The following is a 17459-nucleotide window of genomic DNA, read 5'->3' on the forward strand; positions in this document are numbered from 1 at the left end:
TTATGCCGTTTATATTATCAGTTAGTCTATGGCAACTTCTAAATCTACTCATTATGCTGTTTTTTTTGTGTGTATATTTTATGCTATATCAAAGGTACTTTGTTTCATATGTTGCATTTTACTATCAATTTCTTTTGTGCCTGAATGCTTATTTTGGGCTGGTGATCCTACTAATAGACTATCTACTACAAGCTATTTTTTCTTTCTAGGCAACTCTCCTATCTCTTGGCGCAACAACAATCATAATATCAATTCTAGATCTAGCAATGAGGATAAATACAGGCCTAGCACTAATACTACTGATGAATTTATCTAGCTTAGATGGTTACTAAAGAATATAGGAATCACTAATTATGGTGCTACCGCTCTTTATTGTGGCAATCAAAGTGTCATTCAGATTGCTCATAATGATATTTTTCATAAACATACTAGATATGCGGATACCGATTGTCACTTCATTTTCTAAACACACTCACTGAGGTATTGTACAACTTCACTCTATTGTTCTCAGTGAATAACCGATGTGGGACTAAACACATGCCCACATGGTCCTTACAAATACTCAAAGAAGTATAAGATGAATGCATACTTATAACTTGTGGACTGCAGCTTATCTAATATTCAAGCTCAGATCATCCAGCTTCAGGCCATAATAAACCAATAATATCATGACACCACGTCATGTTGAAGATCAATAAAAATATGTCTCCATAAAAGTTCATGTACCTTTTCATTTTAGAATACAGGCAAATAAATCTTTTTATCAATTAACCTCTGAAAACTTGTGACCAACTTTAAGCGGTTCATAAATCACTGCATTCACTGCACTAACCATTTCCGTTGGTGATGTGAATCCATCATTTTTCATATAAAAGAGGTGCAGCGTTCTGCTCGTCTTCCAAAATAGGTCCTTGCAAGCTCTTGGAACCACACTTCCCTCATTCTGCAACACTAGTCTCAGCAGTTCTACTCTGCTAGAGTCAATTATGCTTTGAATCTCCCTAATAGCCTCTTCTTCGGAAGTGGAACCGCGACTGTGAGCAATACGAAGCGTCACACTATTCAACTTCCCTTCTTTGCCTTCCCTCTGCCAAAATACTCATTAATTTCAAAACAAATTATCAATCCACAACTATAGGTAGAGCTTCATAGCAAGGAACTTAATGTCCACTATTATGGTAGGCTACAGTCACCCCTAAGCAATATATTACATAGAACTAGATAACTACTAAGTGGTTAATATATTAAGTCTGAGGTTAGTCTAACTCTTAGGAGGAAATCCTACTTTATTCCATTTTACCTGCGCTATTTGGCTTGTCCTTGTTATCAAAAAAAAAAACACCATCAAGCTTGTTAAGACATCTTGCCCTTCAAGGGAGGAGGTATTATTTGGTAATATGAAGCATAAGTGGCAACTATTGGGCAGGACAAACTAACAATTGAGGTTATAAGGAGAAAGGTTTTCTATAAGTAAAAATATAAATAATGTTTCGGAGAATTTTGTTCATTATTATGCTCATCCCCTTACTTTCTCATTATTTCAACAGTTGCTCGATCACTTCGCCTTCATCAAGGTCATTCCTATACTAAACAGTAAGTACACATGTTTTTTCAGATATGTTTGTCCATAACATTGAAAGGCATTGAAACAAATGAGTGACATCCACAGGTTCTAAGAATTTACAGATGTAGATGATTAGACAAGATTCGAAAGGCATTAATGTGTGAAAGTGGTATCCAAAACAATTGGTAAATATGTCTTAGGTTAAATGATCTTATTGCTAGAAACAGGCTAGATACATTCAAGGAATTTGGTGATGGAATATTAAGAGCCATATAGTCTAATGAAGAAAGTTCTATATCAAAACAAAGTCCAAATTAAAAAATTAAGCACCATTATATATACAAAATCCTTTTTAAGGCCTCGCAAGAAGGATGTCAATGAATCTCAGGAAGATGGGTGAACCAAGAATCATCAGTATTAATTTGTATCATTGCACATAAATGTTATGATACTTGGTCCAAAATTTTTAAAGATTTAATTTTGCAAAAAAATACTTCATAAATGAAATTTTTGTTGATATTTGGAGCATACTACTGTTAATGTTTAGAATGAGCACTTTTACAGTACAGAGTAAAATAAAATGCACGTCCAAAATCTGATGCTGTTAATAAAAAAACAATACACATTTTAAATGATCAAAACTTGTTTATTCATAAATAGAAAACCATCAAATATAATCTTCAACAGGAACCATTTTTTATTTTGCATCTTTGAGCATCTATCCGCGCAGCATACGTACTGACGTATACTGGATGGTACAGGGCATACCCTGCTCGTTTAAATGGAAAATCAGAGACATCTATTGGTAAACTGTAAACATGTTACCTCAAAACTTTGCATGTCATTAATGAGACGCCCAATGATGCCGACTAGTTTGTTTAGATTATGATACTCTGGACCACCAAAGGCATCAACTGAAACCTCCTGTCCAACAAAAAAGAGTGTTGGGAAAATCGTGGGTTCTAAAGCAAATGATATGTACCCATTTGCCATATATTCATCCATTGTGGGCACTGTATTGGTCCTTGCCCACTCTGACTCTTTCATCATTGCTTTCACCAATGTAAGCCACTGTCAATTATAAGGCCAAATGTTACAACACCGCTCATAAACTTATCTAAAAATAGACTTGTGAAATCACATCTCACTGTCTCAACAATATGGTCGGTCACGCAACGCTTTTGCAATGCAGATGCTTTGGCTCCGATTTCGTTAATTGTACTGTAGAGAGCCGAATATAAAATGTTGACTCGTTCAGAGCAAAATTGTTTTTCATGATTTCCATCCCACCTGTTATAGATTTGAGGAAAAGAGCTGGATAAGTTATATACCTAATAACTTAGAGCAACCACCAGGGTAACACCAATTGAAAAAGAAAATAAGTCATACTTCTCAACCAATGATATAAAATTTACTAATTCTTCTCTAGATCCTCCATTGTCAAAAAAGTCATCGACGACGACGGTTAGCACGGTATTTTTGGCCCAAGACATACGAGCATCAAAACTTTCGGGGGAGAATATCATAGCTGCAGCTGTGAAATAGCAATATATCTGTTTCTGCCGAGCAAATTCTAGCTGATCCAATCTGTTTTCTTTGACCCAACTGTTCAATTAAAATTATCAACATACATTGAACAAAGAAAAGGAATAGGCTTGTGTTTCACCAGAGGAAAGAATATGTACCTCTCAATATGTTGGAGTTCTTTGCAGTATATAGACTGACATAAATTGAGATCTTCCAGTGCCAGTTCTAACAGATCCTTGTCATCAATGCCAGAAGACCTGATAAATGGTTCAATGCATGAATCATAAGTGCAAATGGAAGACAGGATTTTCTTTCCAGACAAGTTAATACTTACGTATATGATGTTTTGAGAACCTGAAGGTTTTCAACTTTAAAGTTCTCAATATAACTCTGGTGCTCTAGGCGTTCCACATTGACATAGAAGGGAAATTTAAGTGCATAATCCACCTGAGATGACAAGAATTTGAGTTATGAAACTTCCATTGCTATTTCCAGATGTTTACAAATTTTCTGTCCTGAACATGCAAGCACATTGAGTTTTTATAGGCTCAAATAAAAAACTTGCCTCCTGAGAAAGAACTTGGAGTCCATGCTCTGAATTGGCGGATAATGCCTCTCTCAGAAAATTACTTGACCAAGAACCTAGTTTATTGAGAACCTGCTCATTTGGTAAGATTTTGATTTGCGATGCCTTGTATAACTCTAGAACTGTTTTCATATCTTTCAGATGCCCTTGGATTGAATTGAAGAAAAAGCTTGCATTGCCAAATTGAGATAAGGCATCTGCATCACACATCAACATATTATACCAACACTAAAGATAGATAGATACACCACAGTAACCACAATTCAAAACCCTACAGCTTAAAGCAGTAAGTACCTGACGATATATCAAATCCATTCATACGTAATAGACGAAATGCCATGGCACATGTAGCCATGTCTGCGTTGATCTCTTCATCATTATTTAACCAGCATCTGAATGATAGCTGAAGTCAGATTTGTAATGAGAATGGTACTATAAGATGTTTTAACTTCTGAGCATGTTTTAAGCTCACTACCTATATATTCTGTCCAAAATGTTCTTTATCTCATAACTAAAATGTCGAGCGATTCCAAGCCTCTCAATTTTGTCAACCACACAAAGAAGGGTATGAATATCTCTAGGATATGAAGTAGGCACTGTACAGAATCAACAGCAAAAAAGTTACAGCCTTCCAAAAGTATGAAATATTAGCAATATAATGTTTCCAAAATAATAAAACAGTGGCATTTACCTGAACTGCCAAACTTCTGTAGAAGGGAACGCAAGTACTCAAGGGCTCTAGCATCGTATATATGGGTCAGTGCAGCAGCCGTTGTAGAAGGTGAATTGAACAGAGATCCATTTTCCCTCTGATATTTCATAACCTCTTGCCAATCTTGTGACTTGCCCAATCCTTCAGCAACATATGCCAGATAGGCTTTCCTACCCTCAGAACTGTTTTCAGACCCTCTGAATGAAAGTACATGAATATTACTATTTAGCAACTACAGGAGACAAAGATGTGATAGTCAAAAAGATGTAGATGTCAAAATGAAAAAAATAAGTAATAAGTAGTGCTATAAATACAAAGAATTTAATAGCACAAGAAATTAGCTATGGTGATACTCCAGTAGAATGTTCTGCTACTTTCTAAAGATTGTTTGATGCAACAAATTAGTAAAATGGTATGTATTATACAAAGGTTATCTGGATTTTTCCACATGATTATTCATTGGGAATAAAATCCAGAAAGCCGCATGAGGTACTAAGTAGTTTATGACTACTCACGATTTCCATTTGGTATCGAGCTAAACTTGTAGGTACCGGTCGGAACCAAGTGGAACTACCCTTACTGCCTGGTACCAAACCGATATTGCCTGGATTTGGAACTACCATGACTTGGAAGGAGAAAAAAGTATTGAGATCCTACCTTGGTACGAGGTGCGTACGAAGCCGGTAGTGTACTGGTATAGTTTTGTAGGCCTTGCCAGTAAGTACCCAAAAAACTAAAAAGTTATTTGATTTCATCATCGCCTACCTAAATCTCCAATTATAATTTTATCTTATTTTGGTTCGTTGGACGAACATAGTTCCAAGTTGTTTCTTATTTGATGAATTTTTTCGTAATATTTTATTGGTTACCACCCAGAGATCCTTAATATTTAGTAATTTCCATTGACTCTCAATTTTCATCCTCATCTTTTCGCCTTTACATTTGCTAATGTCTTCACTTAACATCTAATTCCATGTTATGCAATTTCTAACCTATCCATTGTTCTCTAAAGTCCAACACCAAGCCATTTTTACAGGCAAGACTTCCTTTGATGCGATTATGAATTACAACGTCGTGCAGGTAGAATTAGTTACTCAAACTGTTGTAATAGATTAGACGAAATATACAAATGTGAATGTACATATACATTGTCCAGTTATATTATTTCAATACTTATAGGACACATGCATATAGCATATGCATATTAACAGAGTCTTTATGGAGATACAAGATTTTATATTGACATGATGAACAATAAGATAATCAAATCAGAACGTAGCATGCTATAGGATACATGTCTTGTCATGAGAAGATTGCTTATGAAAAACTGGAAAACATGAAGAGAATCCTAAGATATAGATAACCAAGGGAACCATGTACCTTTGCAGTTCTAAATCTCTCATGTGAAACATGACATCTATGTCATTTTGTCTAATAGGAAGATCTAAACCCATATCAATGGCATATCCAAGCATTCCAGAAAATATGATCTCGAAGCCAATAGGAGAAGGCAACTTCTCATCCATAGCAGAGGAAAAATAAGATCCAACAAAGTGGAGCCCTGCATTTCGAGGCATAATGTTCTGTTTTAATGCGCATGCGTAAAAAAAAATTGCATATGATCTTGTGTTCTTTGAAGATACCCCTTCTGACATGTTCTTCACCAATATTCCATCGCTTTAGTGCAAGTACGCAGGCTAATGTAGAAGAGAGAGCATCCTTGACAAGAGAGGGGTGGAGACCATGAATTCCCCAAGAGCCATCAGGATGTTGATTCTTTATTATCCAATTAAGACACTCTGGGAAGCATGGAAACTGCGGAAATTCTGGCAAGGGGACCATAGCTACCCATGCAGTGTCATAGGAAGAGGATGAAAGATCAACATTAGGTATCTGCTCCCTGATTCTTTTCTTTGATACTTCATCTCCCTATCATTTGATTTGAAGGTTTTAATTCATGCGCAAATGCAGTTATCACATTTACAGGAACACGAAATTGGTATCATACCAGAATTGGAATATTGGCACTTCTGCTCCTCTTCATTAATCCATGACCCATATATGCTGTCAAAAGTAAAAGAAAAATCAAGAAGAATATGGAAACTAGTTAGAAGATAGGAAATCAAAGATCAAAATGAAGAGAGCTGAGCCACTGGGAGAAATAGAAAAAGGAAAAGAAATATGATTGCTGACTTGCCAACAAATTATTAGCACAAATAATTAATAATATATGGCATAACATCTCAAAACTCTGGATAGTATAGCTCTACTCCCATATGCTGCTACAGTGAACAATAGCGTATCATGGCACGCCTGTGGCAAACTTGAAATTTTACTCAAGTTGGCGACGGCTAGTTTTGGAATTGTTCCGTTTGGTTGTTTCGATTCTTTGTCAGGATTAGTTATTTGATCCCCATTCTGATTCCCTTTTGATATGGCTGTAGGCCCATATATATGAGAGTGTATCCACTGTATAGAGGCAATCAATTCAAGAAGAATCATTCATTCTTTTAACTCTGAATTTTCATCCTTCTCAGCTCTTCTTCTTCCTCGTTTTCTTACATGGTATCAGAGCAATAAATGGCTGCAGCTTCCTATATCTCTTCCGCTTCAGCCATCTCACCAACTCACATTTTCACCCCTTCTGAAGATCCAAATAGCCCATTCTTCCTCCATCATACTAATAATGCCCAGACTATGATCGTCACCCCTCCATTAGTTTGTTCAAACTATTTTTCATGGAGCCGATCCTTTTCTCTAGCCATTTCCATTAAGAACAAACTCGGATTCCTTGATGGAAGCATTTCTAATCCAGAAGTCACAGATCCTTTTATGTTCCTTGGTTACGATGCAACAATCTCATCCTTGCCTGGTTACTAAACTCGATTTCAAAGGAGATTGCATCCAATGTCCTCTTCATCAAATCAGCAAAAGAGGTATGGAACAAACTGAAATCCCGCTTTGCACAACCAGATAATGTGAGGATCTATCAACTGAAACACCAGCTCAGTTCAATAACTCAAGGAACTCTCTTTGTAAGCGAATATTTCACTCAGTTAAATGCTATATGGGAAGAATTACGAAATTATAGACCTCTGCCATATTGTTCTTGTGGCCATTGCATATGTGATGCACTCAAAGGAGTAGGAGAAGATCTAGAACTCGATTATATCTTTCATTTTTTAATGGGACTTAATGATACTTTTGACACTATTAGGGGTCAGATTATACTCATGAGTCCTCTACCAAACTTGGACAAAACCTTTTCCTTGGTATTGCAAGAGGAAAGACAAAGACAAGCTCGGGCTATAATCTTCCCTGCACCAGAATCATCTGCACTTGCAGCCGTTCTTAACAAATCAAAGAACAAGGCAGATATCACTTGCTATCACTGTGGAAAATCTGGCCACACAAGGAAAAAGTGTTATCGGCTTATTGGGTTCCCTCCTAATTTTAAGTTTACTAAGACAAAGTCCCCTTTCGTTAACAATAAATCTGTGGCACCTCATTCAGCAAACCAGGTCATCTCTCCAACTCAAGGGAAAGGCCTTGCGGCACCTCAACTGTCTCTGTTTTGCCTCTACCATTCAACACAATAGGTCCAAATTTCATCCCCGAGCCAGAAAATGTATCTTCCTTGGGTATCCTGCTGGTGTTAAAGGGTATAAGCTATATGACTTGGATAGTCAAAGTACATTTATCTCTAGAAATGTTGTCTTCCATGAGTCTACTTTTCCTTTTCATGCACCCAATTCTATCACACATATACAATTCCCCATTCCTAATGATCTAGTTATTCCAGTTCCTTTTCATGACACGGAATTGGCTTATAACTCCACCAAACACACTACTTCTTTGCCCGGTCAGGAAATGCTCATGAGTCAGAACCTGAAGTTCCTACGACCGAGAACATTCTTCTTGTTAATGAACCAATAAACTCTACCATTCCACTTAGAAGGTCAAGTAGAATTAGAAATCCTCCTACCTATCTTCATGACTATCACTGTCAAGTTGCTACTTCAAATGCCAAAGTCTCCTCTCAGAATTCTACCAGTCACCCCTTGGCAGCCTCCCTGTCCTATAGACATTTATCTCCACTTCATAAGGCCTTCACCCTTTCACTTTCCCTCACAAAAGAACCACGATCCTATGAAGAAGCTGTGGCACATAAACATTGGCGTGATGCTATGAACTCAGAGCTGAATGCATTATAGGAAAACGACACTTGGACTGTCAATGAATTACCACCAGGAAAGAAAGCAGTGGGATGTAAATATGTTTACAAGGTTAAACTTACTTCCACGGGTGCCATTGATAGATACAAAGCACGCTTAGTTGCAAAAGGATATACTCAAAGGGAGGGGCTAGAATATCAAGAAACTTTCAGCCTGGTTGCCAAAATCAGCTCAGTCCGGATCTTCCTTGCATTGGCAGCCATTCGTGGATGGTCTCTATATCAAATGGATGTACACAATGCTTTTCTTCATGAAAATTTGAATGAGGAGATTTATATGGAACTGCCGCCAGGTTATCAGCTAAAGGGGGAGTCTCTACCGTGTGCCAAGATAGTTTGCAAACTATATAAATCTTTATATGGACTCAAGCAGGCTTCACGGCAATGGTATTCCAAATTCTCATCCTCCCTTATGGCTTTTGGTTTCCAACAGTCAACATCAGAGTACTCTCTTTTTACCAAACATGATGGAAATAATTTTACTGCACTCATGGTCTATGTGAATGACATTATCGTGGGAGGTAATAGTATAGCTTCCATTGATTCAGTTAAGATGTACTTACAATCTTAGTTTAAAATGAAGGATCTTGGACCTCTGAAATATTTTCTGGGACTTGAGATTTCAAGAATATCTAATGGAATTCATTTATGCCAAAGAAAGTATACGCTTGAAATATTGGAGGATGCAGGACTGCTCGGTTGCAAAGCTGCTTATACACCCATAGAAATGAATCACAAATTATGTCATACATCTCAAGATATGTTGCAAAATGTTAAGTGTTACAGAAGATTAATTGGAAGATTAATCTATCTTACAATCAGTAGGCCGGACATAACCTATGCGGTTAATGTACTGAGCCAGTTCATGGATAAGCCATCACAAATACATCTAAAAGCAGCTCATCGAATCTTAAGATATCTCAAAGGTACCATAGGCCAAGGAGTATTCTTCTCTTCCAAATCAGATGTACACTTGAAGGCTTACAGTGATTCAGATTGGGCAGCTTGTCCTGAAACCAGAAGATCCATCATAGGTTATTGCATTTTCATTGGTGATTCCTGAAGGGTTTTAGCATGTTATAATGCACAGCGGAAGTTAGGAATTTTAAAAATTTCTTGATAAAGTTTCTTAACATAAAACCCTTATAAGCCAAGATCACCTTAATGGAAGCAATCAAATAATATAATATAAATGCAGAAATAGAAGAATACCTCTAACGCTAATCCAATATGCAGAATTTCCACTAGGTGCCCAAGTGTTCACCCTCCAACGTTGATCCACACGAAAACTTGATTTAAGTCTTAAGCTCCAAAGACTTTGATCCTTAATGCAGAATTCTTAAAGAACTCTAATGGCTTGCTTTCCTTTCTTTCTATTTTTCTTTAACCTTCTAAAATTACTTCTAATCCTTTTGTCCTAAAGAAGACCACCTTGTCTTGGCTTAGGACACACTAGAAGCAATGCTAGAAAGAAAGAAACTAATATAAGAAAGAAAGAAGAGAAGAGTGGGGTGGAGTTGGAATGATGAAACCCATGGAGTGCTAGCCTATTTATAATAGGTGTAGGGATGCATCTCCAAGGGATGCATCCCATCCACACATCCTTTCATGAAAGGACATCATTTAAGGGCCATATCAAATAAGAGGAGGTGCAGATCAAGTGAAGAGGTGTATCAAATGATATGTCCTTTCATGTGGTGCCATATTTTGACCAAGTCAACATCACATGCTAATCACATGTCCATCATGCCTCACCTCTTGATCTTTCATGATGATGATCCAAGGGCTCCAATGCAAGGCGCCATTTACTTGACCCATTATGTCTTCATCCAATGGTGGGATTAAGATCCAATGGTCAATTATGATAGCCATCCTCTAACCCAATCCAATTGGGTTAAACCAACTCTCCATTATGTCTTCATCCAACGGTAGATCAAGATCTAACGGTCTAGATTGAATGATTTATTAAATCTAATCCAATTAGACTCAAACCAAGCCAATTAGGTGCCAACTCTTGGCTAACCCATATTAGAAGATGATCTAATCAAATTAGATCAATTAAGAATCAGATTCGAATTCAATTCGAATCAAGAGCTAAGGGTTTGCAACACCTGCTAGGATGTCTATCTTGCAAACATGATCTAATCCAATTAGACCCTTAATAAGTTTTCTTGTGTGTGACCCATTGGGTTCCATACTTAGCCAGCAATAGGTGTGAGTGCAAGTTGACCCAACTTGATTAGAACTTTTCTAATCGATTTAAGTCCAAACTGCGCGAACCCAAACTTAACAATTAGAATCCTTTCTAATTGGTGATCGAATTAAACTCTTTAATTCGATCAAACCTATAAGACAAGATTGACGTCTAGCAACGTGTCATGTCTACCCGAAAAATATGGAATTTGGTGGAAATACCAAAAATACCCTTCAGTGGCAAGTTACCATGCAATTCAATCCTTTAATCAAACTGCATCCCAAATATGTATATGAGTATGAATATATGTCAAACTCAATTTCATATTCATATTTTTCTCAATCTTTTAATAATAATTCAAATAATGAAATAGTAGAAACTCTTTCTAATTTTCATTCTGCTTTGATCAAAGGCTTCCTGAATTATCATATGATTAGAATAAATAGGATGCTATCTTCTCTTACTAGAAGTGATTAATTCCTTGTTGACCTACTCATAATCTTCGTACACAATTCACCATATCCAGAAGACCTCGTACATAACTTATTGTCATGAATGAGTGTAAACCAAAATATGGGTTCATGTGCACAAGATACCATGGTGATCTCAGGTCATAGGATCAGTTGCACAACTCCCACTAAGAGAATCATCTTTTGACATGTAAGTAAGACTTCATAAGATTTCTCTTTGTAGGTCAATTCAGTGAACTCATTCCTCTAATGAGCACCCACATCTTTGTATTAGTGTCTCCACACAAATGATTGTGAGATCAATCATCCTCTGCATCGAGCATACATAAGACATGCCAGTCTTTCCGGTAATCATTGATCCCCGACTCAATGTACCAATGACTGGGAATATTTAAGATTAGGATTTTAGGATTTTAAGTCTCACTAGTATGATCTCATCATAGTCTTAAAACCATTGCCCTAATCTAAGGAGTTTATCATAAATATAATCAACAGCATATGATAAAACATAACGCCTTTATTCATATTTAAATGTCATGTACATGATTTGGACAAATCAAAAGAAAAAACCTTTCGCAATACAAATTGCGATTGGCTTGTAGGGCATCTACTCTTTCAATCTCCCACTTGCACTAAAGCCAATCGCTCTTATATTTTATCCCCATACAATCGAGGTGGCGATCGAACTGCTGTTGTGGTAGAGCTTTAGTGAACGGGTCTGCTAAGTTGTTCTTTGTGTCTACTCATTCAATGACTATGTCTTGTCTCTCGACGATCTCTCGAACGAGGTGGAAGCGTCTTAGAATGTGCTTGGATTTGTGATGAGATCTTGGTTCCTTTGCTTGAGCAACAGCTCCAGTGTTGTCACAATAAACTGAAACTGGTCCAGCAATCTCAGGAACTACTCCCAACTCAGCGATGAACTTCTTCATCCAGACAGCTTCCTTAGCGGCTTCACTTACAGCGATGTATTCTGCCTCAGTAGTTGAGTCAGCTACAATTTGCTGCTTGGAACTCTTCCAGCTCACTGCACCACCATTTAGGATAAAGACATACCCTGAAGTGGACTTGCTATCATCTGGATCTGATTGAAAACTAGAATCAGAAAATCCTTCTAGTTTCAACTCAGATCCTCCATAAATTAGAAAAATATCTTTAGTCCTTCTTAAGTACTTAAGAATATTTTTCACAGCTATCCAATGATTTTCTCCTGGATCAGCCTGGAATCTGCTTGTTATGCCTAAGGCATAAGCAACATCAGGCCTAGTACATAGCATAGCATACATAATTGATCCTACTGCCGAAGCATAGGGAATAGAATTCATTCTATTCCTCTCTTCAGATGTCTTAGGAGACATCTTCTTAGAGAGACGTATGCCTTGACTCATAGGTAAGTAACCTCTTTTACTTCCTTCCATGCTGAATCTTTTCAGCACACGATCTATGTACTTAGATTGGGACAAGCCTAACATCCTTTTAGATCTATCCCTATAGATCTTTATACCAAGTATATAGGATGCTTCTCCCAAGTCTTTCATGGAAAAGCTTTTTGATAGCCAAGTCTTGACCGATTGTAACATTGGAATATCGTTTTCAATGATTAGTATATCATCTACATACAATATTAAGAAGACAACGGCACTCCCACTAGTCTTCTTGTACACACATGGTTCATCCACATTTTTGATAAAACCAAACTCTTTGACTGTTGTATCAAAACGGATGTTCTAACTCCTCAATGCTTGCTTTAATCCATAAATGGATCTCTTAAGCTTGCATACTTGATTTGCTCTCCCACTTGAGACAAATCCTTCTGGCTGTGTCATGTAAACCTCTTCCTCAAGATAACCATTAAGGAAGGCGGTTTTGACATCCATCTGCCAAATTTCATAATCATAGTATGCAGCTATTGCAAGCAAAATCCGAATAGATTTAAGCATGGCAACTGGTGAAAAAGTTTCATCATAGTCAATTCCTTGCTTTTGCCTGAAACCTTTTGCCACTAATCTAGCCTTGTAGGTTTCTACTTGGCCATCTGCTCCAATCTTCTTCTTATAGACCCATTTGCAACCTATAGGGTTTACACCTTCTGGTGCATCAACCAAAGTCCATACTTAGTTGGTATACATAGAGTCTATTTCGGATTTCATAGCTTCTAACCATTTGTTAGAGTCATTACTCATGATAGCTTCCGAATAGGTTAGAGGATCATCATTTTCGACGATGTGGGCTTCATCATTCTCAATGATAAACCCATACCTCTTAGGTGCATTTCGCACTCTATCTGACCTTTGGAGAGGAGATGTGTGTTGTGGTTGTACTTCATCAATGGGTACATCTGGTTGAAGAATTTCTTGTGTTTCTATTTGTAGGTCTTGAACTTCATTAAGTTCAATTCTTCTTTCACTGCCCTTTTCTAAGATAAATTCTTTTTCTAAGAAAGTGGCATGCCTACTAACAAATACCTTTTGTTCAGTAGGGTGATAGAAGAGATATCCAATACTTTCTTTGGAATAACCTATAAATGTACATTTATCTGATCTAGCACTTAGCTTATGTCCAAAATTTCTTTTGACATATGCTTGGCAGCCCCATATTTTAAAATATTTAAGATTGGGTTTTCTATCTCTCCATATCTCATATGGAGTACTAGATACAGATTTTGAAGGTATCCTGTTTAGCACATATGTAGCAGTTTCTAAGGCATAACCCCAGAAGGAAATAGGAAGATCTGTAAAGCACATCATGGACCTTACCATATCTAATAGAGTACGATTCCTCTGTTCAGCTACACCATTTAGTTGTGGCGTATACGGAGGTGTCCATTCAGAGAGAATGCCCTTTTCTTTAAGATGATTTAAAAATTCACTAGAAAGGTATTCACCTCCTCGATCAGATCGAAGGATTTTAATACACTTTCCGGTTTGTTTTTCAACCATACTTTGATACTCTTTAAACTTATCAAAGGCTTCGTATTTATATTTCATAAGATACACAAATCCGAACCTTGATAAATCATCAGTGAATGTGATGAAGTAAGAGTATCCACCTCTAGCTGGAGTTGTCATAGGACCACATACATCTGTATGTATAAGTCCTAATAACTCACTTGCCCTTTCTCCATGTCCAGTGAATGGAGACTTAGTCATTTTTCCCATAAGACAAGATTCACAAGTTCCTAATGATTCATAATCATAAGGATCAAAGAACTCTTCTTTGTATAACTTGTTGATTCTTGATTCACTTATGTGACCAAGTCGGCAATGCCAAAGGAGGGTATTATTCACTTCCTCTCTCTTTCTTTTATTGCTTTTATTAATATGAAAGACATTGTCATTAAGTAATAAAACTAGAAGACCATTTTCCATAATGCCATTGCAAAGATGCTTATTAGAAAAATAAATAGAGCAACCATTGCCCTTTCCATTAATTTCAAAACCTTTCTTTAACAACAAAGGAATGGAAATTACATTTCTAATAATTTTGGGCATATAATAACAATCTTCTAATTGTAGGAGCTTTCCCGAAGGCAATTCCAAGTTGTAGGTTCCAACAGCTTCAGCCTGGATGGACTCTCCTCCAGCGCCATACAGCTCGAAGTCACCTTTCTTCAAAATTTTAATTTTCTGTAGTCGATCCAAAGATTTGCAAATGTGAAAACCACAGCCGGTATCCAATACCCATGAATTTGAATTTGAAGAACTTAATGACAAGTTGGCATGTAACATAAACATACCTTTTGATGCAACTCTTGCATCGGTCTTCATACTTGCAAGAAAACTCTTGCAATTCCTTTTCCAGTGGCCAGCTTTGCCGCAATGAAAACAGGTACTTGATCCGGAGTTTTTCTTTCCTTTTTTCTTTTTGATGCTACTCTTGGGGTTCAATCGTTTCTTAGAACCCTTATTTTCCGATTTCCTCATAGAGGTGCTATTTATAAGAAGGAGTGGACCTTTATCCTTCCTAATATGCCCTTCAGCTGTTTTGAGCATATTTAACAGCTCGGGCAGGGAGGTGTTCAGCTTGTTCATGTGAAAGTTCACAACAAACTGAGAGAATGAATCAGGCAGTGATTGCAGGATCAAATCCTGACTGAGCTCACTATCCATAGCAAAACCTAATTGACTTAATCTGGTGATCAAGTCTATAACCATAAGAACATGGTTTTGCACTGGAGTTCCTTCATTCATTCTAGCACGGAACAACTGCTTAGATATCTCATACCTAGCAGTCCTGCTTTGTTCTCCATACAACTCTTTTAAATTGAGAAGTATGGATTGAGTGTCCATGCCTTCATGTTGCCTCTGTAATTCATTGTTCATAGAGGCAAGTATGATACATTTGACAGTCACACTGTCATTTTTCCACATCTTATATGTGGCAACCTCCTCTTCTGTAGCATCATCCCCTAGATCTCCAAGATCAGGAGTTTCAAGTATATAGGAAATTTTCTCCTGAGTGAGTACTATCTTTAAATTCCTCAACCAGTCCACATAGTTTGGTCCGGTCAACTTGTTGGCATCTAAGATGCCTCTTAGTGAAAGTGAAGAAGCCATTTAATAATTCTACATATGCAAGAACAAAACTAATATAAGCAGACCAATCATGATGACATGTTTGCAACTAGATAAGGACTTTAATCTAATTTGTCTCCTACTATTTTTATCGAATATCATAGCCCTCTCCTATGATAAACGTGAAAATATAATTTTTCTTAGTAGGGTTGAGATCCTAATTCATCATAAAAAGCCTTGTGTTTACACAACAAACTCTTATGAGTTCAAAGGTAGGAAACTCTTTCCAATTGCATCTCATGCAATTCTCAACTTTATCTTGTCCTCTTAAAATACTTATTGCCTTGTGTTAGCACAACAAACAATAATATTTTAGTTAAGTCAAACCCTTCATTTCCATATAGTCATATTCGAATAATATTGCCTTTGTGGTTGCACAACAAGGCAATATATATTAAAATATGCCATAAGCATCTTAATGCACCAAGACAGTATAACATCAGTCCCCATTGCAAGTCTTGTGTTAACACAACAAACTAGCATGGATCTTGACATAATAATATCGAGGCATGAAGGAAGGCTATCAATAGTGTTATATCAATATTAAGCTTATCCATAATAGGCAATCAAACAATTGGCCAGGTAAGCAGGTGGGAGGCTCCCCTTACTCAGAGAGTAAGGTCCTAATTAAGTAACCACCTTTAGTGCTTTCCTTAGACACCAATTAGATTAATTGTTCTAGAATGGGTTAGCTCAAAGTTTTTCAACACTATGACTTAATATAATTTTTATTGAGGGCTTACTAGTCTCTAGCACATTCTTTAATTGTAACATACATTTAACATGTCTAAAATAAACGATTATGCATCATGGCTATCTCATAGCATGTATAAATCATAAGCAATTAATTAACATGCTTCAACATATTTTCATATGGAAAATTTCATATCATGATATTTTATTACATAACATATCATATATTAATCATACATTTCAGCATTTCTCTAAGCATATGACATTACTATCTCATAGTAAATTAATAATCATACATCATACATAATTATTTGATTAAACCAATTAAGGATGGCTCTGATACCACTGAAGGGTTTTAGCATGTTATAATGCACAGCGGAAGTTAGGAATTTTAAAAATTTCTTGATAAAGTTTCTTAACATAAAACCCTTATAAGCCAAGATCACCTTAATGGAAGCAATCAAATAATATAATATAAATGCAGAAATAGAAGAATACCTCTAACGCTAATCCAATATGCAGAATTTCCACTAGGTGCCCAAGTGTTCACCCTCCAACGTTGATCCACACGAAAACTTGATTTAAGTCTTAAGCTCCAAAGACTTTGATCCTTAATGCAGAATTCTTAAAGAACTCTAATGGCTTGCTTTCCTTTCTTTCTATTTTTCTTTAACCTTCTAAAATTACTTCTAATCCTTTTGTCCTAAAGAAGACCACCTTGTCTTGGCTTAGGACACACTAGAAGCAATGCTAGAAAGAAAGAAACTAATATAAGAAAGAAAGAAGAGAAGAGTGGGGTGGAGTTGGAATGATGAAACCCATGGAGTGCTAGCCTATTTATAATAGGTGTAGGGATGCATCTCCAAGGGATGCATCCCATCCACACATCCTTTCATGAAAGGACA

At 36.8% G+C, this 17459-nt stretch overlaps 1 protein-coding gene across 1 annotated transcript in view; it reads right to left on the bottom strand.

The window, feature by feature from the left end:
• Nucleotides 1-398: 398 nt before the first annotated feature.
• The window catches only part of LOC103720889 (ent-kaur-16-ene synthase, chloroplastic-like), a 34208-nt gene continuing 17147 nt past the window's right edge, over nt 399-17459 (bottom strand). The window contains exons 3-15 of the mRNA XM_089927255.1: nt 6398-6453; nt 6033-6318; nt 5770-5950; nt 4369-4586; nt 4153-4273; nt 3972-4069; nt 3657-3874; nt 3426-3538; nt 3250-3348; nt 2954-3169; nt 2713-2854; nt 2390-2635; nt 399-1087 (exon numbers count right to left, since the gene is read on the bottom strand). Coding sequence (XP_089783381.1) covers nt 764-1087; nt 2390-2635; nt 2713-2854; nt 2954-3169; nt 3250-3348; nt 3426-3538; nt 3657-3874; nt 3972-4069; nt 4153-4273; nt 4369-4586; nt 5770-5950; nt 6033-6318; nt 6398-6453 — 2318 coding nt within the window. The 3' untranslated portion in view covers nt 399-763. The remainder of the gene's footprint in view (nt 1088-2389; nt 2636-2712; nt 2855-2953; nt 3170-3249; nt 3349-3425; nt 3539-3656; nt 3875-3971; nt 4070-4152; nt 4274-4368; nt 4587-5769; nt 5951-6032; nt 6319-6397; nt 6454-17459) is intronic.

This window comes from Phoenix dactylifera, chromosome 14, assembly GCF_051530095.1.
Source record: "Phoenix dactylifera cultivar Ajwa chromosome 14, Ajwa_hap1_PhDact_Kaust_v1.1, whole genome shotgun sequence".
NCBI lineage: Eukaryota > Viridiplantae > Streptophyta > Magnoliopsida > Arecales > Arecaceae > Phoenix > Phoenix dactylifera.